Source organism: Chanos chanos, chromosome 9 (assembly GCF_902362185.1).
Source record: "Chanos chanos chromosome 9, fChaCha1.1, whole genome shotgun sequence".
In the NCBI taxonomy this organism is placed as follows: Eukaryota; Metazoa; Chordata; class Actinopteri; order Gonorynchiformes; family Chanidae; genus Chanos; species Chanos chanos.
In genome coordinates, this window is record NC_044503.1 from 3,706,208 (window position 1) to 3,730,011 (window position 23,804).

Sequence of the window (23,804 nt, forward strand, 5' to 3'; positions counted from 1 at the left end):
GAGATGTGACTGACATGTCGTGTGTCATCCTAGCCAGCAGGGGTCCTTGTGTACAGTGAAAGAGAAACTTTACCACAGCGCTCTGCAGAATCTTCTTATTGTCCCTTTGTAGCTCAAAGGTCTCCTGAAAGTCTAGGTTTGTGGACGCCAGCGAGATGGTGAGGTTTAGGCCTCCCACGTAGGACAAAATAGCATACTCTGACAACGCCTGTAGAGCCACACACGTGTCCTGTAGCAACAGGGATTTTAATAATTCTGTTAAAACTCTAGGTACACAGGTGACTGTGGCAGCAGGCTCCATTGTTTTATTGATCAAACTCAAGCCAGTAGCAATTTATGATGGTAGCCGACATCTCGAGGTTCTATCAAAACCAGCAGTATTGTATTGTGAGTGTGAAGCTACTTCACTCAACGATAATCTTTGTGCCGATCAGGCAGCATTGGTGGTGAAGTAGCATGGTTAGAACGGCCTACCTGAGTGGAGGAGAAGCCACCAAGAGCATTTCTCTGCTGGGAGAGCCATTTGACTACAGGCAACGCTGATGCTACGTCACCCAGCAGGGTGTAGGTAAGCAGACCATAAGCGGTCATCTCCACCTCTGCTGAAACCACTGAGAGAGAGAGAGTGAGAGAAGACACATGTTCTAATCAGGTATGAGGAGTCAAAAAGTTATCTTTTTTCCCTTCTCATCAGGTGATATCTGATCTGAAGAGGAGAGGAGAGAGGGGAGGTGAAGTACCTGACTGGGAGATTCCATCACTGAAACCCATAAAGGTGTCCTCATCAGTCACTGTTCGACCAGTAAGACTCCAGTGAGTAAAACCATCTGCACAGAGACACGAAAAGACACCAGTAACTAAAAATGAACAACTACAACGTTGCGTCCATACCACCACAGAACACACCAGCCAGAGGAACGTTAAAGGTCATGGCGAAAATCGGAATGTTTTTACAACAGTGCGTAAATAGAAGTTCTAGAAGTTGTCTAGAAGTTGAATGAAGATACATTACACACACATGCACACACACACAGGTAAGTTACCCTGTGTAATGGCCATATGGTTGAGGCGTCGCAGAGCTAAAGGGGCATAGGGACTTCTCAGCAGGGCCAAGGCATAAGCTGACAGGGCTGTAGTGTAGGGATCATCAGCTGAGTATGTGTTGCTCTCCAGAAAGCCTTTTGCTTTAGCCACGGCTAGCTTCTCCTCCTGCAAGACAGTGCATACACAAATGGAGTACGTATATTAAGCCATTGATTTGAGTCTGGCTAGCCCAGCTAAAGCCTGCCTTGAACATAAACTGTGCCCCTGAGCTATGATGCTGAGCTACGGAGAAACAGTTTAACCCATTTACCTGACTGCCGAGGATTAAAAGGACCTCTTGTTTTGTGTTTAAGTCCGGCCCTAAACTCACCTGATTCACCTGCTCACCCCATTGACATGTCTCACTTTCATAAGCAAAGTGAGACATGCTGAAACTGGTGCAGGTCAAAAAGACTGCCACGACGAGATACTAAAGCCTCGTAACTTGCCTTATATGTAGAGCTGAGGGAAATGATGATAGTATAGTTGAGAACAAAGGGAATCCATTACAGAGGATAATTTAAACCCAGGTCACATCACACTCTTTGCTCTCTCTCTCTCTCTTTTTTTTTTAACAACGGTTTGCTTCCTCACATTTTAACTACTTAAAGAAACCCTGAGGGGATTCTGGGGTTTTTTACGTGAATGTGTTTCATCTTGCGCTTCAGTTAGAAGTTCCAGCTCTAACTGTTTAAAACGGGTCAAGCATCAACTCTTCAGCACTTCCCGCCCCCCGCACCCCCCCCGCCTCAAAAAAAAAAAAAAAAAAAAAAAAAGAAGTGAAAGAGTGCTAATATCCTTTTATCTGTTCAGTTTTGCTACGCAGACTTTCATCTCTTCCAGATGTCCCATTTTCCAAGCAGGGCCGGGCTGGATCACAGCACCCATCAGCCATGCAGCTTAATCTGAACCGTCCTTTTTTCATTAAGCCAATCTGAGGTTGGAAGGAGGTCTGGCTTTGAAGTCGCGTGTCTCTTTTTTTGTTGTTGTGTCAGTTTGAGTGGCCGAGTTCTCAGATTAGCCCACAAGGACAGACATGACTGCACGTTAAGAGAGATAAAGAGAGACCTGGCACGCAGCAAACCCTTAAAAACTCACGGGATCCAGAGAAGAGCGATTTTTGATGGAGACATGAGACAACATCGATCAAAAACTACGCTTACCCTCCTTTTCCCAACGATCCATTGTGTGTTCCCCTGACAGGAACATCCTTAAATTAGTCCTATTTATACACTCAAAAATCTAAATCGTTACTTTGACATACTTATAAGGTACCCTCGAGGGAAAAAACAAGTCACTCTTGATGTAAGTACGGAGAAAAATATGCGAGCAAGGCAAGAGTTTCAAAGAATTCATTGTTTCTACATGTCCGTATGATAAAGTCTTTAATTCAGACAGTGAGATTAGATATTAGATTACCAGCACTGGGGGCATATTAAGAATTACTGCTGATTCCATGCCAGCACATCCATCTCCTAATCTAACAGGAATGTAATCTCTTCTCCAAGGTTTGTGGGCAGGGACCATGGCATTTTAATTTGGAATGAGAAAATGCTCTGAGAGATATGGGACCTTCTGTGCTGTTTGTATAAATGTGTGGAAGAGTCCTCAGTTTAAAAAAAGAAAACAAGGTCTCTTAAAAAGAAAGGAACCTAAAAAGAAAAAAAAAAGTTTGCTTTTCTCACCTCTGTGGTTATTCCTGTTTCCAAGAGGGATGTGACCACGTAGGCCGTTAACGAGATCTTTCCATGGATCCCACCCTTCAAAAGAAAAAGACCACAGATTAACTTTCACTTCCCTGCAACAACACACAACACCTCGTTGTAACAGACACGTTAACATAGAGAGTTGACTTCAGACTGTACATGCAAACAATAGATGTCCTTATCCAGAACTTGTTTTTTCTCAGGCAAAGGGAACCACAGAGGATTGTTTATCTCTGAAATGTCCTGCTTAAGCGAAAATTCCTGTGGTAAATACTTGAGTCTGATATGTACGATATAACTGTATTACATGATGGATGGCTAGTCTTAAAATCTTAAAATCCTTCTTATCGGCTCTCTGCTCTGGGACTGCTCTCAATGGTGGGAACAAAACTATAAAACAAACTTTAAAGCAGATTAAAATTCAAAGACTTTTTACTCTGCAATTTTTTTTTAATTAAGTAAGATCAAACTTTCTGGGGCAACTTTCAGAAAAGCTGTCATGTAAGCCGCCTTGTAATTGTGGGATGACTTTTTTTTTTTTAACTCTATAGCTAACTTTTTAAGCCTTAACTTTAATGTTCTTCTTTACTGTGTACAGTGTGTGCGCAGTATGTAATGTGGTTTCATGTCAGGTCACAGAATTAAAGCAGGAAAGGAAAGGGGGTCAGTAGTGGAAGGTTGTGCCTATTGGTCAGATACATGTCAGTTACCTGTAAGTCTTTGTTGAGTATCCTGCCCATGGCGGGGAAGGAGCCCTCCTCTCTCTGGTGAGTGATCAGCCAGGCTTTAGCTGCCCGAAGCTCTTCAGGGTCTATGAAGATAAAGCCACGTGACTGAGCGAATGATTTCAGCACAAACGCCGTCAACCTGTAGGACAGGAGAGGGGTGGAGCTTGACTTAACCCACACTTCAATGGACCATGAGCTGTAACTCTGCTCCTAAAAAGAGATTTTGCCCTCAAAACCTCCCAACATGTTGCATGTCAACAGAGTAACACTCTGTAAACACATTGCCAGTTGGAAGAGCTTGGTCCAAGTCTGTCAAATAATTATTTGGGGGAAAATCATACGACGCTGACGCCTTTTAAATGGATGTGCGTTTACAAGAGTTGATTGGTGCAAGTCTCTTTCTCTAGGATCCAGCAGCTGTTCCAGCTTCACGTTGTGGAATTTCACAACGCCAAATCAAGTATGTTTCTGCATGCCGGAATACTGAGTTGCTCATGCAGAGGCCAAGTGACTTTGAATATACTTTCATTGTGATAGTCAAGAGTGAAATGTCGATATTGTAATGTTTTCTCATAAGTGTCCAAGAGATGAGGCAACCTAATTACAATACAAATACATTAAAAAATCCCTCTGTCTCAAAACAAACACACGCACAGAGTCGTACATACTCTTCGGCCAGAAGTGATGAAATGAGCCAAAAACTAAAAAAAAAAAAAAAAACCTCCCTCATAAACTCACAGTATTAAATCCTCCCTTGCCAAGCCCTGGACGTTATGTCTCTCAGGGGAGAGAGCGGAGATGGAGTCTCCCGGCTGGAGGAATTTTTATAATGTTAAGTAACACTGTGTCACTGGTTTTAACAGCCTGACCCTCGGGAGAGAGAGACGCTGTGAAGCGTAAAGATGATTTAGAGAACGAGGAAACGAATGAGAAAGCCCTGCTTCCTCCTCTCAGGCCCCGTTTAAGTCACCCGCCCACTCAACAACTCAAACTCAGCTCGCCTTCCCAGAACGCCTGACACTTGCCTTGCTCTGCTGTTAGCAAGCTGTTGACGTGTTGCTCGGAGTTGTTAAGTAGGTTCTGTCAAAGTTTTGGAGGAAACATGAATTTGGATTTGATCTCACTCGACTGTATTAAAAATCTATGAGTCGTAAGTAAAAACATTCAGCAGAAGCTCTTGTAATAGCGGACCTTTTGAAAGATTATTACATAAATGTGAATCAGTTTATTCCTTGACTGTTCTCCAAGAAGAATCGTTAATATTTGATACATTTACAAAAGGACAATGGCCTGTGCTTAGATGGTGGATTCATTGCATAGAATGAAATGTGTCCTTATTGGTTCTGAAACCAGAACAATGAAGCTTCCAAAGGATTGGACCTCCTTGAGGAACACCTCCACAAACCAGTCTAGTTCAGTGAGGGAGCTCCTGGCATCACTTGCTTGTTCCAGGCTGTGGGTATCGAGAACCCCCCACTACCCACCACTTCCACACATAATCACTGCCACTTGAATGAAGGTTTAGACACAGAGCACACTTCATCTCCCTCTCCCTGAGCCAGATCTGTCTTGTACACATACGAATCCCCTAGCGGCGTTGACAGCAGAGTGATCACAGTAATGGGATGGATTTGCTTCAGCACCTCCGTCTTTACCTCAGGCTTGGGCATTAAGCAGGTTATGTGGGTGGGTGGAGGAGGAGAAGGAAAGGGGTGGGGGGGGGTTAGTTCTGCAAAATTACTGCAGCATGTAGGCCTCATTGGATCCAGACGGGGCAGGTATGCAAGCGATGCCCCAGAAAACAGACCGTTAAGGTCCAGCCCAGGGCTCGCTCCCATTTCCTAAAGAATTTCAGAGCAACCTCTGAACTTACTGCAAGGCTCTCCAACGGCATCTGTACCTGCATCTGGGCCACAGTCCTCATCACCGTGAGTCTCCCAGAACTACTCCCATGACTGCTTCAAATTAGTGTGGTCTACAAGACAAACCACATCTGATAGCTGTGAATTCATTATGTCAATTTGACTTTTGTATTTGTCCTTAAAAAAACAAAACTGCAAATGGATCAACCATTGAAAGAACCAACTAAACAACCAACAAACCAGCCAACTAAACAGTCGGTCTAACCAACATGCAACTAAACACTCAGACAATCAGTCAACCAACCAGAGGCTCTCCACTAGCATCTTTACTAGCAGATGGGCCAAGGACCAGCAGAGTCTTGAGAGGAAGCTAAGTCTTCCTCCTCATCGCTCAGTTTCAGGGTCTTTTAGTGTACTTGGCTTCTGCTTCAAGACCAGTCCAATTTACACACTTCCTTTCGCACCACATCTGATAGCTGTGATTTCGTCACATCAGTTTGACTTTGGTATCAGCCCTTGTAAAATAAACCACAGCTGGGCCAACCTGTCAACCAACTAAACAACCAATCAACCGACCGACCAACTAACAAACTAAACAAGTACGAGTCGCGTCGGCCTTAAAGTCAACAGGGCACAGAATTACTTGGGGACACATTAAACCTTTGCTGTTGTATTATGGTCAATCTTTTCACTAGGAACTCTAATTTCCTCTGTGATAGCTCCTCACAAGCTGGGATAAATTAGCCCTGTGTTATGGCCGCTATTTAACCGGGCAATAAATGACCTGTGCTAATGATTTAATCTGGAACAGAAACAAAAGCTGGGTTGTTCTGACATAGAAACTCTTTTATGGTGGATTAACGAAGTGTTGGTTACACATTTGTACAAGGTTCAGGAACATCTGCACAGGGGCATGCCGCCAGTGGCTTTGAAAGTAAATGCACCTAAAATGAGTTATGCAGAATTTATGTCTTTTTAATGCACCTTTTCCCAAGTACCAATAAGGCATGCTTCTATGTCACTGGAAAACTGAAGCTTTGTGTAGTTACATCAACTCTGGGGGCTAATTGCACTGAACAAGATGTACCCTATTTTAGTGACTAAAACGTCCAGGAATAAGTCTATTTTTCAGTGTTACGGCCTCCCACAGGTCTAGTAGTATTCTGACTGCTGCAGGAACCAGCAGGGGGTGGAAGTGACTAGAAATATTCTGGGCATATTAAGCTGCAGAAATCCTCCTTTACCACATATAAATCAGAGCCCCTCTTACAGAGGCCAGGGAGCTAATTAGGAGTTTGTTATTAAATATCTGGGGTACACTTATCCAAGCATTTTACAAGCTAAGCCTCCATTAAATATCACAATACCAACCTAAACTAGTAAATTACCAGAGGGTTCTGAATGCGGTCAGATTTGAGCACATTAGGTGGATATTGGGGCCTTTCAGTGCAGTTCTCTTCGGACACAGTAAACTCTCTATTGGCTTCAAACATTTTATGTTACGTTTGTACGTTTATTCATTCAGCAGACACAATCGCTATTCAAAGTGATTTCCAAGATAGGCAAAATACCAACCAAACATTTGAATGCGTATGTGTGTTTAGAGGCAACAGATGCAGCGCTGGTATCAGCAACTTTTTGTGCAGAGACTTTAGTCAGTGTCATTCTCTCTGTCATTAATCAAGCATGAGTGCAAACACTGAGGATCTTACCACATGCTTCCGGAAGAGTCTCTCTCCCCAAAAGCGCTGTAGGAGCCATCCTGCCGTTTGTAGGTCAGCTGTCTCTGATACCCTGGCAAGAGCAGTGAGAAATCTGTGAACCACGTTCTTAGTGTTGATTTACGATATTTCATGGTCATTTAAAATGAAGTGGAAAGAATTTAGATTTAGAGTCTTGTTGCTCAGTTTGTCCTTATCCCAAGAACGTCTTTCTGATATGTCGCTCTCGACCCATTCCAGAGCAGACATCCACTGCAGATTCTGTCATACTGACACCGGGGGAGGAGCGTGCAACCATTTAGAACAATATCCTAATATTTAAGAGCATGGGGAAAAAAATGAATATCTAATGATCAATTTTAAGATCTTATTCAACCACAGTCAGACCACCAAGCACAATTGCTATCTTGCTCCGGTGACGAGTAGGGATTGCTGTAGCAGCCCTTGAACAAGGTCGCAACAGCAGGATCCACACGGATGAACAGAGATGTTAGGACCAACATTGCTCTGAGGTTACGTCAATAAACTGTCCGGTTCCCAGTTTGAGGCCCTAACGCAGTAACCCTACTGCCCAGGAAATTCCCTTGCATTATAATATAGTAATAATGAGTGATAAAGAATTGTTATAGACGTGGTTATAAATGGTCACAAATGTAGTATGTGATTTAGGTTGGTTATGTACGATGCTGTACGTGTTATGTGTGCATAGTGACTGAATGGGCTTCTAACCTTTGTAGTGGGTTACATATGCTGCTGTACAAAGGCAAAGAACAGTAACTTCATATTTGATTAGAATTCAGTTAGAACCAAATTTGGTCTTTCTAGTGTTTATTTCATATTGTGACAGACTTGGTTCATTTTCTCATCTACCAAGCCACAACATATTTGGCTTGACAACAACAAACTTAAAAGTCATTTTTCTCAGTTCCTTTCTTTTTGTAGTTACTGCTCTTTGTTTTTTGTATGGCAGTATGGTTAATGATTATGAATGTGTTTAGAAATGTACCTTGAAGTAAGTAGTCGGTGGCTTCTGCCTCTACCTCGGGGCTGAGCTGCCGAGTCTTCTGCAGGTATTTGAGCACAAAAACGTTGGGAGCAAAATGAATCATGTTTTGCTCTCCACAGCCAAACGGCAGACGCAGGAGTTTGTCCAGGTTGTTAAGGGTCGGGCCCATCACATCACCTGAGACACAACATAAAGAGTTATTTTCCCATATCTCGTATGTTTTATAACACTGATACAACCTCATCTCAACAAATATCACTGAAGTTTGACCGAGCTGATCGCCACATTTCAAACTGAAAAAAAGGGTGAAATGAGGAAAAAGTCCTGGGATGTTTTCTCGCTCACTAAAAGGCTGTATAAATCAATCAAGACTTTATGGGAAACATTTCATGTTTTCTTTGGAGGACAACCCATCCTGCACACTGAAACGGGAAAACATTCTCACCAATCATGGATGCAACGGCCCTCTCTGAGCCCGGTACCACATTATGTGGAACTCCCAGCGTGAACGCTTCATTGTGGTTCTCGTCGGCATCTTCTTTACGCCAGATCTTAAATTCTCCCACCGAGCCCCAGCCCGTGGAGAAGCCAATGTGCCGCACTTGCCCGAGTAAAGGTCCGGCCCACTGCATGATCAGCGTCTCACTCGAAGGCTCTGGGCCATGGCCCACCTATCACACATAGGAAAGGTTACAAGTTGTGATGTTACCATATCAACAGTCACCTATGGTGACAGAACAGAATCCACGTGACACTAAAGTCTGAACTCTAGGCCTGACTGTGGAGTATGTAAGCTCCCAGACACCAGCATGAAAACTCATTTGTTTTGTTTTGTTTTGTTTTTGCTTGTGGAGCTGCGCAGCATGTTCCAGTAAAAGATTCCAATGCAGCGTTTGTCCGGAGTTTTCACATTTGATACACTTTGGCTAAATGAAGAAGCAATTAGTGCTGTACATGTTTTAACCATGCATGGGCTCATTCAGAGGACATAAAGCAACCGCGATCGCACTGTAATTCAATAATCATGCTTTCGGAAACCAATTCACTTCTACTTAAAAAACAGTTTGATGAATATTGCAATTTACAAGTGCTGGGTGCTCGTAAAAAATGGTTGCCAAGTGCTGGCAAGAGATTCTTCCCTCACCTTAAACCCTTTCACACATCCAAAGTGTAGTCCCAAACAAGCAGGCTGTCTCTAAGGTATTTATGCGAATTTGTAGTTCCATTAAATCAAACCCCATGGCTCATCCGACAGCAATGCAAACAGGTCAGTATAAAAACAAATGTAACTCCAACTATAAGTAAATGAGCTTTGCCATAAGGTATTCTGATTAATAGCTCCCCATAGTGAAGAGCAAAAGTCTAATTTAGAGTTGAGGCTGGGAGTGAGCAAACAAGCAAGAAAGCAGTAGCCTCGGGTCACTGGCTGTCCTCGGTGACATCAGCGCACGAAGAACAACTTCATAAGGCATATCATTAAAAAACAGAGTCTTGATTCTAAGACAGGATGCCAGTGCACTTTGATACTTGCATTCACACACACACACACACACACATACACACACACACAAACAGAGCTCCGTTCATCCCGGCGCCAGTCAACTCTCACACACAACTTCCTGGCTTAGGGCCATGGTTTAAAGACATGCTGCCTGTTACCAGGCATAGAGTCGTCTGTTCCTCCCTCATCTCAACATGGCCATACCTTTAGTCTTGAACCACTGTTACCGGCAAGATCTGACTGATGGGACAGGATGCTACCTATCTAAGCTGAATCCCCAGGTCAGGGAATGAAAAGTCTATTCCTAGACCCTGATGACACAAATCTGATACGACATTTATTTTCTTATGGAGGTAGAAGTACTTCAGGCTAAGTAGTGAGGGAGTTCTTGACCAGTTACTTCTGATCACTCAGTCATCAAAGTTATCCCAGATCTTCTTACCTGCACACCTCCCCCTCTCCAGCTGATCCAGAAACTCCGAAACTCATCCCAGGACAAGATTCCTGGGGTGGGAGCACTTGCCACTGGTTCCCCCATCTTCCCCAGAGAGATCCAGGAACGTGTGTTCTGTCTACCCCCCAAGACGATCTCCACCATCTCTGCACTGTCATGTGGACTCGGGGAGAGAGCTATGTGGGCGTCGTTGTGTGTTTTCACTGCCACCTGGAAGTGTGTGACGCGGGATGGCTTCTTCACATACTGATATTCGTATTTATTAGGTGTGGAGATGTGGATTCGCTCTAGGAAAAAAAAAATTTAATCACAGCAAGGATTCACCCTTAAGAACTCTGTGGATACCATGATTTGCTAACTTTAAACCGATGTTGCTAACATTACTAACTGGTATCTTTAAAAGGAGGAGAAAACCCTGCAGCCCTCTTGTCTATTTTCTCTTGGTTTGAAAGGTCAGAGAGAAATGAACTGCTGATGTAGAGGATGAGAAAGAGATGCACTAACCGTTTGGACAGAAAAAAACACTGTATGTGTATTCTCTGGGCAGACCTTCAGGCTGTTGGGAAGACAGGCAAAAGGAACTAAATCAAAGCTCACTGATACAGTAGAATGGTGCGCTTACTCAGAAACAACACTGGCTCTGGATACAACACACTCTCTAAATAAACACTGTTGGCAGTCAGTTGAATGGGGTACTTGAATCCTACCTCCACTAGGACACTCCTGCGGACATAGTCAACACCAGCTGGGCTCCTTCTGTCCTCCTGGTCATCTGCACCTTTGTTTGTTTTCCCGGACTGCAGCCCGTCTATGCAGCAACCTGGGTCACTGTAGGCCACGGCACGAGCTAACACAATGAAACACACACACTCAAACACGATATCTGCAAGAGCGGCAGCCGTGTAAAGTTGACATTGTTTGATGCATTACACTGCGAAAACACTTCTCACTTATTTTATGTTTTCTCATATACTTTATATCTATAATACCTCTAGTGCATTCAATCCATTAATTCATTCACTAAAGTAGAAGGGATGGTAAGAGCAGATACCAGTGATGAAAAAAAGGCTATATTGCACTAAATCCCACGTCTGCAAAAAAAAAAAAAAAAAAAAAAAAAGAAAACCTTGTTGTCAGAGGAAACGGGGAGGCTGACACACACACACAGAACGCAGGGAGACGGCATCGGTTGGAAGCGAGCCAGCTGGAGTCTCATTGTGTGTGTGTAGTGAAAAGGAAGGAGCAGGGCTGAGGGGAACTGGTACATAACCGCAGGGGACCTATTGACCAGCACTGACCCGCAAACTTATCCACATGCCTGTGACAGTAACAACAGGGACCCCCCTCCGTTCCCCACCATCTCCCTCCTTCGTCCCTGTCTGACCTCCCTACTGGGCAGCAGAGAGGCACTTTGTTTCATCATCAAATGTTCCAGAGGTCCGAAGATTCTGAGGCATGCAGTTTTACATAAAAAAAAAAAAAAAAAAGTCGGTGACATGAGTGAACTTGGCAACAGTGTCGCGTTTAAGAATGCGGAATGGCATTCTTTAATTCTCAACGAAAGGAGCAGGGCCGGGGATTATGAAAATCCAAAAGCAGTCATTCATCAAATGTCATCTCAGGTATCCTTCGTTTTCCCACAGCTACCCGGGCACCGCGTCACATCGTGACGCAAAGATGTTTGTTGACGAGTCTCGCGTATCGTGTAAAGACCCTCGGCAGAACCTAAATTGGGATTTCAGAGTTTATCAATGATTTACGACCTCACCTGTGATGTTAGCCGTGACCAGCTCGGTGAACGAAAGAACTATGAAAGTAGGAGCGGCTTCTCCCGGCGCCACACACTTTTTCCGGGTCAGATGATGTTTCCCTGGATGTCCGACAAACTTGATTCCCTTTGGAACAGACACTTTCACGTGGACCTAGACGAAAAACAGACAAAGGAACAAAGAAACAAAAAAAACACACACGACATGAAAACAAACACGTAAGGGGCAGTGCTGCAAAATATATGACTAATACGAGTGTTTCTCATGACGCTATTACGTCATGTAATATCTGCTCCTCCGACTTTTCTCCTCGTGTAGCGTGACTTCCTGAGAGCTCTTAAAGGATTTTGGGGAATTTGGAAACGCATTTCTCATTTTCCATGCCGAGTGAGTCATGATTCCCACAGTCCCCGAGCGATTCATTTTCCCTCAAACGTCCAATTCCGCTGCGGAATCACTCAATGCGCTCTGATCATTTCACTGCTCCGTATCCACACGCCACAAGTCATAAATAACCTCGGCCACCCCCACCCCCCCCCCCCCAAAATAAGAAGAGCATGTTTTGCGCCACGATGAAAGAAAAGACAGAGATTAGTGGTCGTAATAAACTAGTAGAGCTTTGGAGCGCTGCACGCACAGTCATTAAACAGCTCCTCTGCGAACAGGGCGGTAGACTCCTGACTGGTCATATAAACATCATTACAATACTGTAACATTACATTATTCTTTCTCGTGACGCTTTGATTCTCCACTCTCTATGTCACGGGCACTCCTTATCTCTTTGTATAAATCTCTCTCGGTCTTCCTCTGAAATATCCACTTATTTTCTTTTCCCTCACTTCTCTCCCCCTCTCTCTCCCTCCTCCTCTTTCCCTCTCTGTGCCCCTTATACATTTGCACTGTATCTCTCTCCATTATTCACATTCTAACACACTTGCCATAGGTTAACACTGGTTAACACTTAACTTCTTCTCTCTCTCACCTCTGCACAGGTGGGCAAGTAATTGTAGACAGTGAGAGGGACTTTGGTTTGTTCTCCCCGGATGACGCTGTAGGGTAAAGTGAAATCTACGAAGAATGGTTTAAATGTACGAAGCTCCACTCCCTGAGCCAGGCCGAGGCCCTTTTCCTCCGACAGACCAATGGCCTCAGTCACCCAGGTGGTGATTGAATCTGGGACGTCCAATCTCAGCTCAGCTTCTCCGGTGACATCGCTGCCGGTCAAATCGGGGACACATAACAAAGCAACTGGGTTTATAAATCAGAAATATTCTGGTCAGAAAGCACCAAATACATGGTTCTCAACCAGGCACATTGGTTATATTCATTCACCAGAGAATTAAAGCAGTATAGACATTGCAGTACCTGACTTTGAGGCAATGCCATATCCACGTCTCAGGGAAGTAAGTGCGCCTGCGTTTCTCTGCCCTGCTAACAAACACACCCATGTTTTACAAACTGCAAACAGCCAGTTATTGCTATGTGATGGAGCCATCACATTGTACTATTGAAAATGAATTGTGTAAGGGACTGTAGTCCATTCCCTGACAGTGCTGAGTGCATTGTCTATGTCTCAGTGTAAGGATGTGTTAGTGTGACAGTATGTGTGTGTGTGTGTGTGTGTGTGCGCGCGTGTGTACCTGGGCACAGAGCGGGACAGCACAGCGGCCCCCAGCGTGGAGGTGTGGGGCTGAAACGCAGGCACAGCTTCATCTGTGTACATCCCCCCACTCTGTCTGTGATTCAGCCTCACCATGTCAGTCATCACCACCAGCCCAGTTTCCTACAAACACACACACACACCCACAGACAGAAACACACCTACATTTGTGTGTAGATCTGACAAAACATTCAAATTCACGCGGAGTTTTCTTAAATGGTCCTTACATAAAAAGGGTGAAAAAGACTTTTCTATGTCGCTGCAGAACTTTTCAAACTTTCTGTGTAGTCACACACTTTCTGTGTTTAATCACGAGTCGCTGTTCTCACCGTGAATGCAAATCGGGCATCCTTGGTGATGTCCCAGTGCCAGGGGAACACGGAGGAACGCCGTCGCCGTGACAACATGCCTGGCCACCAGAAATGCCCGTCGTCTTTGGGTATGCCGAACGCGTCAGAAACATCAAAATCAGCCAGTTCTTTAAAAACCTGCATCACAGATCCAACGAACCTACTATTACACATGCTCGACAACACATTACGTCTCAAAACAAATAACAATATGATGGAAGAGAAATAACCCTTCAATAGCAGGCTGACCTTGTCTGGGGTAAGCTGAAAGCCTGGTTTGAGGAGATACATGCTTTTGTCCACTGTGGCCACACAAACACATGAACCCTTCTCACCCCTGACCTGAAGGCTGATGGGATTGCCTGGCATTGACTCATTAGTGGACAGAGCCAAGGATACCTGCAAAAAACAAACACACAAACAAATGTGTTACGTAAATGTACGAGTTTGTTTCTATTGGTTGCAGAAGAATACAGTGGTTAATGCGTACTCTTCCACTATAAGGGTCTAATCCAGCCAGTTCTGACTCAATGAAGATCAGAAATGATAATGAAAAAGAGAGAGAGGAAAAGAGTTTAGTGAGATTAAATTGAGACCTGATTCTCAAAGCTAGGCTGAATGGGAATTTGCAGGCTGTCTGTCACCCCCTCTCCGTTCTCCCGTACATAGTAGACCAGTAGGCGGCTGAGTGGAGCCATGGCAGGAGTGACCCAGAAACGCAGGACAGACACACAACTGTCCATCTCACCCATGGAAGATGACCCAACACCACCTAGAATGGACCAGCAGGGAGACATAGCAGGGGCAAATCAGTTTAACTCGTACCTTTATAATTCTGTAATCTTCTTTTCACTGAAGTAAATTATATTAGATCCGATTAAGCTCTTATGTTATATTTAAAGATCTCATCAACATTCAAACATACGAAAGATTTATCCATCAACCATCAACCTTACAAAATGGTAATGACATCAGATGGGTAGTGTATTCTATGTTGACAAAAATATTGTTGAACAGGGAAAGCATTTCACAACTGTAGCTTCAGAAAGTCAAGCAAAATTGTTGCCAGATTTTTTTTTTTTTTTCTTATCTGAGGAAAAAAAAATCTGCTTTGTTGAAAATCATCAACTCGGCTTTGCCACTAGACAAGACACGTTGCAGGAGAAACGTCTTATTTTTGGATTTTTTTCAAAAATATTTGATGAACTAACCTGGGCCTGAGGGAGGTTGTGTAGTGGTGTGGATATTCTTATCGAATGTGACGGTTGCCCGCTTGCTTCTGTGGGTGGTGCTATTGGGATGCCTCAGTCCTGATTGGACGATATTGCCTCGCGCGGCGATCTCGTAATGAAGAGTGAAGTTACACGGACAAGTGGATTTAAGATAAACCTCAGCCTCTTGTCCAATCTGTACAAAGACAAAAAACACTTTGTTGTAACCAAAAGCTATTTTCTGTTAAGTGTGTTTTGACGCTGGGCAACACTAGGTGGCGCTATAGGGCATTCGTTTTCAGTTAATGTGCTCACAAGAAGTGGATCGCTGGGACTCTGGAGCTGAATGTGACACTTGCTGGGTGAATACCAGCTGCTGATTGACAGGTAACTGGGAAGATACTGGTCTCCAGCTGGCCTGCCACCAATGGCCGTCACCTTAGTCTGAGACAGTGCAAAAAAAAAATTATATATGTGTGATGAAACAGATAAATGTAACAGTCAGTCTGAAAATATCTTGAAAACAAAGGGTGAAAATATATGAACTCATTTTTTTTTTCCTGTCACAGCACTTAATTTCATAAAAAACTTATTTCTCTTATGTGTTATTACTGTTAAAAACCGCTACAATGACCAGCATAGTCCTAACCAAGGAGACTGTCCACCGACAAGCTGCTTGTGGTCTTGTCAGATAAAAATGCTTTAAAATAGCCTACTCTGCCAGTGGTTGTCTTCATTATCTCTGCGGTCTCTGTATGAAACTATGTCTCCGTGTTGTCTCACCCACTGACCTCCAGCCAGACGTACTGGGCAGCCGTCGGGATGGAGGGGACCTCGAATGTGGCTTGGCCATTGCTGGAGATCAACTCACTGGTGTAGACATTGTCTTTGGGTGAAAGTTCAGCCTTCACGCGCACCTGAACCCCGTCAGCTGGACTTCCATCTGGGTAGGTCACCTCAATCTGAGGATGGAAATTTTTAGGGTTTTTTTTTGTTGTTGTTGTTGTTATGTGTGTGTTATTTAGGAGTAAAGGCAAAAACAAGACAAAAAACACATTCAGTCGAGTGAAACAGTTGTTAGACAGATAATATACACTAGTAAGATGAAAAGGTGAAAATAGCTACCAACGGTGAATTAGCCGCATGGCTTCATGTAGTCTACTCTCACCTTTCCCTTGTAGGGTAGGCCTGGCTTGAACTGCTTGCGTGTGTCCTTGGAATACTTAATGTCGATTAGCTGCTTATGAACAGGTGTTGAGTCGTCAAACATTGTCTGCCTCCCTCCATCCACACTGGTCACCGTCACCCACATGTTTACTGCACCTCTGAAGTGATCGGTCACATCGAGGGGCATCATGTCCTTCACACACAGGCTGAAGGTTGCAGAGCCTTTAATCTAGAGAAAGAAACGGAGAGAGAGAGAGAGAGAGAGAGAAGAGAAAGGAAGATGGAAGGGGGGAGAGAGAGAGAAAAGAGAGTGAAAGGGGGGGAGAAAAAGAAAAAAGAGCAAGAGAGAGAACAGAAAGAGAGAGGCGGAAGGTGGGTGGGGGGGTGGGGGGGGGAGAGAAAGAGATAGAGAGAGTGCGAGTGGAAGAGAAAAAGCATAGACTTGATTCCAGATGGTCAGCAGCAGACTCTAAACTAGAGTCTGGTTCTCATTTTCACCCCTTGGGGGGGGGGGGGGCTGAACACACTTTTCCATCACCTCACCTCCATCGTTTTCATCACGGGATGGCCAACTTCGTGCCGATAATAACCGACACCGTTCACCGTCATGTTCACTGTCAGTTTGCCACTCACTGGTTTCCCAAAAGTATACCTAATGAAGAACCGTGTGATTACGAATTTGTAAAGTTAGCAGCGTGACTTCAGATGTCTTCAGAATTGAATTGTCTCACCTGGCCGTCACCGTGGCTTGTTCACATGAATTGAGGTCTCGAATGTAGGGAGGGGGTTCGATGACAAGTTCGAACTTGGGCATTACTGTGAGAGGGACACGAAAGAAACAAATGTTCGTGTTCTCTTGTGTTATAATGGGAAGTGATGGGATGGATATTACATGGATTTAACGTGTTGCAGTATTAACAGAAGCTATCACCGTTTCTGCTTCTTGTCAGTGTGACAAGATTTACATTTTAGTACTGTAGCACATCAATCATTTTTGTGGACAAGGGGGTAAACACCATAAAAACAGCTGAGCTGAACTGAGGTGACCAAAGAATCATCACTTGCTGATTAAATATATCACATCTAAACATCTGTTGCAGCATTTTGTCTGGAAAAAAAACCCAGAATCATCTATGTTCTAGTTCCATCACATTCCCGTAGACCTCATACGTGACCATAGGGACTTACCATACTTCTGAACCTCAAAAGACCTGTTGTGTGTGTGTCCCTGCATCTCCACGAAGACAAACCACTCTCCAAACACAGGCTGGTCAGAAAGTGGGAAACTGACATTCACAATGCCTAAAAACATAGACAGGACATAAAGTTGCTCTCTGCTCCAAATCTGCTCTCCATAAAAGGCTCCAGAGTTACCATGAACAGCAAAAAAAAAAAAAAAAAGAAAGAAAAGAAAAAAAAAATTATTTATTGAACATTGAAGGGGCTCTTCCTACCACAACAAATGGGTTTCAGATCTTTCCACTGGACCATTCGAGAGCCTCTGGGGTCCTGAGTAAATGAAATGTATGTGATTTAAAGACATACTTTAAAATAGCTCTTCACTTATTTGTTCATTCCAAGATGAGAGGCCACTTTTCCACTCATTAAACGGTTTGCGGAGAATCAAGCTTTTAGCAAACACGCTTGGCCATCCATTTTGAGTCCCCGGTACGCTTTTAAACAAACTGACCTTGGCCTGACTGAAAGAGCCAACATTCTGGGAGTACTCAATCTGGGCCAATACACATGTCCTGACAAACACGTCCTCCGAGCGAAAGCCCACAAGCCACAGTGCCAAACTAACACAAACATCATACGAAGAGCAAACATTTATCCAAGGGTTCCCCAAAGCCGTTTCAGAGATTCCATTGGAATTTTTTTGGCACGGGGCGTCGGCATGTGTGTGTGTGTGTGTGTGTCTGTGTCTGTGTGTGTGTATGTGTGTGCGCGCGCATTGAGAAGCATCAAGGAGAGAAACAACAGAGAACTTGAGGAAAGGATCTAACACTAAGGGGCAGGACTCAGGAGGCCAAGGGAAAGCTGGTTCTTTCATCTCTTTCATCTCTCTCTCTCTCTCTCTCTCTCTTTCTCTCTCTCTCTCCCTCTGCATCCATCCTTTGCTTTAAGGGGAGCACAGCACTGCCTGTTATCAACTCGTACACAACCCTGTAATCTCTGCCGCAGTCCTCTGGGAAAATAAACCCCACTGTCCTCCCCAACCCAGGTGGTCCAGCTGACCTCCACTCACCACGATGTAGGCTTCAATCTGCAAAAAAAAAAAAAGAAAAGGGGAGTGGGGGGGGGGTGGATGGCAGAAACAAAGCTTACATTAGACATACTGCATAGTCACTTACACTCTTTCTCTCTCTCTCTCTCTCTCTCTCTCTCTCTCTCTCTCTCCCTCCCTCTCCTCTCTTCTTCCACAATCCAGCATCTGTGTGTGGGTAAGGCCAAGGTCTTTTTCCCACTGGCCAACCTCTACAGCCTGACTGTCAACAAGCACACTGTTAGACCGTGTGTTTGGAGACCGTTTTCATATTCCGGAAAAAACTTGTTGACTCCGGGTTGTCTTTGGTAAATAAGTTACTGTAAACTGCCACCATCTCTTTCCATCACATAAAAATGTGAAGAAAAAACAAAAAAAAAGAAGTTATGTCTTTCAGGTCAAAATAATATTTTCAGGAACTATGATTCTCCACCTCTTCTTCACCTCGTTTTGTCTCTTTTATTTTAGTAGAAAAAAAAAAGAAAGAAAGAAGTTTTGTAGGCCTCCACATTTTGACCTAATTCATTATGTTCTCATCCTGTACCTCTTTGAGACATCTAATCACTTCTCAAAATGAGCGTTTAATTATTAACAAGCATGTGCAATAGCCACAAGGAGGGGACAGTACCTTGTCATTAACAGGCCTGAGGTCTGGTGTGACAGAGTAGATGTTAATGAGAACTGAAAAGGAGAGAGAGAGAGACACACACACACAGACATTGTTACCCTTTGAACGCATCAGTGTTTGTCAAAATGTGGCTTTTTTTTATCAACAGTTGTCATATAAAAACATAACATATTCGTGAAACCACATGAAACGATATGACCCTGTTTCAGACACAAACACGCTTGTATCCCGGAGACAGCACAGGAAAGACTGCACTGAGACAAAACATAATACAAATATAGTAACACAGACGATTTTCAAAGAAATCCTGCATTCTTTGTTAAATGAATGAGCATGCAACCCTAACCCTAGCTAACCAATGCATGAGAAAACATGCTTTAACAAGACAAGTCTGTTACTAAACACCATGACATAACAACACAATACTTAGTGTATCTAAACTCCAATATTGTAATATTTAATGTTTCTTTTTTATTTAAAAAAAAGAAAAAAAGTGTCCAATTTCATCCCCCCCATCTATCATTTCCACCCTTTTAATCCGACCTAAGTTTTCAAGTTTCTTTTGTGTACACAGTGTAAGACTGAAATGAATTTTACTCCTAAAGACTGAATTGCTCCTCAGGGCTGAGCAGAGGTACCTTTGTGGCTTGGCCTGTAGACGGGTTTGTCCGTTTGGATGAAAACGGCAGTGCCCTTGCTGTCTACAGTGACAGTGGTGTGATTGTGAAAGATGTAGCCGCCCTCGGTCAGGTGACGATTGCCCCATACTTTTAAATGACCCTGGCCGCGGAGGTCGGAGGGCACCTGGACAGGTAATGAGAACAAGGCTAATGTAAGTGCGGTGATATGACGTGTGAGCTATGTGGGGACACCTCTAATAAAGCCTGACAATTACTGATATGCATTTTTTTATCAGTCTGAACAAACATGTGTTAAAGTAGGATGATTCACTTGCCTCGCTTAAGGCAATGTGTTTCCACATAGTTTTCAGGTAATGTGAACAATTAGTTTTGTTGGTATCAGCACAAACATGCACTATGAGGACACATGACCATGTGTAATCTTGTCTTGTGGTTCTCACCTTTAATTTGATTGTGCCTTTGTCTGAAATGGGGAAAAATGACAAATAAATTAATCTACAGTGTAATTACTACCCATGTAGAACTACCCCCCCACCCCCCTCAAAATAAATTACAGAAGCATCACAGCAATAATAAGCACATCCTTGAAAAACTGTTTTTTAAGCTTGTCACAGTCAAATATGATATTTCTGGCTATTACTATTTCAGAGATATAATTCCAGGATGACCGGTACACCAGAGTTCTTACACGAAACAGCTACTGTCCATCTCATAAACAAACATGGGGGTTAGGGAAGGAGGGGGGGGGGTGTCAGGAGGACATTGAGAGATTATTAATTGGGGGCGGGGGGGGGGATCAGGAGGACGCTGATAGATTATTAGTGGTCCCGAAATCTCTGGGATCAGAGAGGTTGGCCATGTCCTTCAATACGGGGGAAATCTGAAGTCCAGGCATCATCCTAGAACTCACCCAGAACCGTACAGTGGCCGTGGGTCACTACCTCTCCTTTCACAGAGAGCTGGGCCTGCACGCGTGTTTCTTCTGCCGCGTTAAAGATCGTGACGCTGACTGCTTCCTCTACGCCAGCTCGGAATACTGAGGGGGCAGCAATCAGGTAGCCCCTGTGTGTTACAGAGAACACGCACTGCTATGTAAAATGTATGTGAGCATACAATCACACTTGACCACACACACACACACACACACACACACGCACGCACACTTCACACACAGACGCAAGGGTTTGTTTGAGAAACCCGTAAACATATGTACCACACACACACACACAAAAACACACACACACAAACTAAAGATGCTTGGGAATGTAACAGAGTATGGGCACTCTCACACACACAGACAAACGCACACACAAGTCAGTACACACACACGTACTGACACAAAAACAAATACAGATGCACTCTCACAAAAACACACCCATCCACACACCCACCCACCCACCCACACACACACACACACACACACACACACACACACACACACACACACACACACACACACGGTTTTTAGGAAAAATGTGCATACCATGAATATAAGTTATGCAACAGGTTTAAATTAATCAGAGGTGGGGTGCCTTAAATTGTAATAAGACACACAAGTATGTACACATCTGCAGCACACAGACACACTCAATCATGTGGCCTGAAAAACCCCCCAAAAAAACAGAGAGGGCAGTTCCACATTTTTGATTCCTGTGCTCCAGCAGGGCATGAGCAGACTTCAGAGAGCGGTTTGTGAAAGTCTAGCTGGCAAGTGTCTTATATTGCCTCACTGTTCTGATTGGGTGGTCTAGAGACTTGTGTATGTAACCTAATAGTCGCTGATTTTGAAAAAAAGTAAGCCCCGAGATTCCAGACAGTAACTCTCAAGCCTGCAGTTACTGGGGTCAAAGGCTATAGGTCACCTTTAATTGCACAAAAACATTCGGAAAAGGCCCAATTAACCTAAAAGACATTCAAATGGGCCTCCCTCGCCCTTTTTCCATTGATGACTTGCAGTGATAGTACAATGAATAGTTTTTCTTTTCTTTTCTTTTTTTTCAAAGATTCGTCGTGGCTTAGCTATGGCTTTGTTATTACATTACTACAACACGAAGACCTCTGACAAGATGATTTTCTTTGCTGCTTTCAAAGGTACCATTAACTGAAAATATGAACTGAACTGGGCTTCAAGATCTTTATTCATCCAAGATAAAAAGCGTAAGCTGACAAGAAAAAGTGAAAGAATGTTAGGGGGAAGCTCGCAAAATCCTACAGGTCATCGGTAAATGAATGGAAGAACTGCGATCCGGCTGACCAGCTCGGTTCACATGAATTAAAACCGGCTCAACGTCCTCCAGCGCTGTTTCATGTCTGAAATGTGAAGTATCAGGTGGTTGGCATTACAGTGCCGTGAATGCGCCACAGATATTTTAATTCTCTCATGAGAACCCATGAGAAAATCCCTTGAAAAACGAGAAGCTTTGAAAAAAAAAACGCGAGATAATGCGGGAGAAAACTGATTCGTAACGATCTTTCTCTTACTCTCATTTGCAGCTTTACGCTTTCACAAAACTATTGGCTGCTCCTAAGTTTGCCCTTCACTAAACGCGAGAGGGAAATTTACTGATGATACGACAATATTGTCGTCGCTTTGTTAAGGTAAATAGGTTAGGCTGAAAACTGAGTCGCACTGTCCCCGTCCTGACGATGACCTAAAGTACATAAAACCAGTTACAACGACAGTAACAGAGCTGTGCTTAGTTCAGAGTTGAGCCCTGGCTGACGATCGACAACGACCCGACTGAAGGCATCAAAGGGCTCAGAGTCAATTGAATCACAGCACTCAGCCGCGAGGATTAGGGGCTTAGTCCAGGGACCAAACTGAGGAGAGTCCTTAGCCAGAAACTGAAAGGCCAGAGAAAACTACACTTATTCTTAAAAGTGGACGCAAGAGGATCCATGACCTTGGTAGAACCACACCATAAATCCGTCTCGGAAATGCGTGGCGGTTTGTTTCGCAAACCGAGCTTGACAATATTTCCATTTTAGGCAGACTAAACATAACTTTCAGTAAACAAGAGGTAGACGCTCATCTTGTGGTCCGTTACAACCACGTAAACGTTTATGAAATGTGTAGGCAACCGTCAAGCCGTAATAAGTCATTCCTAGGAGGGTCTACTTCTTCAAAGCAGAGCGATATGATGATTCTGCAATGGCATCTAGGGAGCGTGAAACCATAGAGGTCAGATACTTCAATACGTAAGGGGATATCTTTGGCGTCTGCCGTTAAACTCAAGTCCGAATCAGAGCACAACCTGAGTGTCCGTTCAGAAAAGACAAAAATGTCTTAAAATTCTTGACCGCAAGTGAACGAAAACTGAAAACTTCTAATGTATGTTTAGCTTCTCCAGATGCACTTCACTTGGCTACTACAACTGTTTGTAAGTCTTCGTTCGTGCACTGTTATGTAGTACTCCTACAACTGAAAAAAAAAAAAAAAATACAGCCACGAGGTCAGATCATCAGACGAACAAATTATAATGGATACAGTAGTGTCTACTCTGCTACGTCGGGCGTTTGAAAGTGAATGTTGAAAACCATGCAGAAATTTTAAAATTACTCGTACTTCGTTAAGATGTGCTGAAGATGCATACATAGCTTGTCGTGAATGAATCCTGGGCATAGGATAGTCCAAAAAGCAAAATGTAAAAAAGAACGGTACTTACTGCCTTTCTATGGAGTAACTTTCACCGATAATACAGATAAGAATAGTCCAGGACAGGGTCCACGAGTTTGGGTAAAAACCTGACATTTTGCTTGTTTGGCTGCACAGTGAGTCGCGTTGTGACTAAAACAAACTTTCTCTTCTTTGAAATACGCTTATGTGACTCTTAGAAGATTTCGTCTCCTTCTTTGATAAATTTTCAAAGTAACTTATTAATTTAATGTATCCATTGATGCCGGACGCAAGCGTATGCTCTTTCTTTCCTCCTGGACGCTACTGCGTGTAAGAATCCAGTTTTATCCCACTTGGAGAAATCCTGCTCCGTGTAACTCAATTTCTTTTCTTTTTTTTTTTTTCTTGAGAGCCCCAACTTCGCTCCGCACACAC

General features: G+C 43.7%; 1 protein-coding gene across 1 annotated transcript in view; it reads right to left on the reverse strand.

The window, feature by feature from the left end:
* The window catches only part of cpamd8 (C3 and PZP like alpha-2-macroglobulin domain containing 8), a 37,554-nt gene extending 14,050 nt beyond the window's left edge, over positions 1-23,504 (reverse strand). Inside the window, exons 1-33 of the mRNA XM_030784270.1 lie at positions 23,419-23,504; positions 20,664-20,815; positions 20,194-20,216; positions 19,751-19,916; positions 19,113-19,165; positions 18,467-18,484; positions 17,673-17,727; positions 17,407-17,520; positions 16,950-17,034; positions 16,762-16,870; positions 16,220-16,447; positions 15,843-16,013; positions 15,367-15,495; positions 15,052-15,247; positions 14,437-14,612; positions 14,090-14,239; positions 13,820-13,978; positions 13,471-13,613; positions 13,196-13,258; positions 12,813-13,044; positions 11,830-11,983; positions 10,769-10,908; positions 10,566-10,617; positions 10,050-10,348; positions 8,552-8,777; positions 8,107-8,283; positions 7,092-7,173; positions 3,500-3,656; positions 2,769-2,843; positions 1,044-1,209; positions 741-827; positions 475-611; positions 74-229 (exon numbers count right to left, since the gene is read on the reverse strand). Of these exons, the coding sequence (XP_030640130.1) occupies positions 74-229; positions 475-611; positions 741-827; positions 1,044-1,209; positions 2,769-2,843; positions 3,500-3,656; positions 7,092-7,173; positions 8,107-8,283; positions 8,552-8,777; positions 10,050-10,348; positions 10,566-10,617; positions 10,769-10,908; positions 11,830-11,983; positions 12,813-13,044; positions 13,196-13,258; positions 13,471-13,613; positions 13,820-13,978; positions 14,090-14,239; positions 14,437-14,612; positions 15,052-15,247; positions 15,367-15,495; positions 15,843-16,013; positions 16,220-16,447; positions 16,762-16,870; positions 16,950-17,034; positions 17,407-17,520; positions 17,673-17,727; positions 18,467-18,484; positions 19,113-19,165; positions 19,751-19,916; positions 20,194-20,216; positions 20,664-20,815; positions 23,419-23,504 (4,416 nt within the window). The remainder of the gene's footprint in view (positions 1-73; positions 230-474; positions 612-740; positions 828-1,043; positions 1,210-2,768; positions 2,844-3,499; positions 3,657-7,091; positions 7,174-8,106; positions 8,284-8,551; positions 8,778-10,049; positions 10,349-10,565; positions 10,618-10,768; positions 10,909-11,829; positions 11,984-12,812; positions 13,045-13,195; positions 13,259-13,470; positions 13,614-13,819; positions 13,979-14,089; positions 14,240-14,436; positions 14,613-15,051; positions 15,248-15,366; positions 15,496-15,842; positions 16,014-16,219; positions 16,448-16,761; positions 16,871-16,949; positions 17,035-17,406; positions 17,521-17,672; positions 17,728-18,466; positions 18,485-19,112; positions 19,166-19,750; positions 19,917-20,193; positions 20,217-20,663; positions 20,816-23,418) is intronic.
* Between the last annotated feature and the right edge of the window lie 300 nt (positions 23,505-23,804).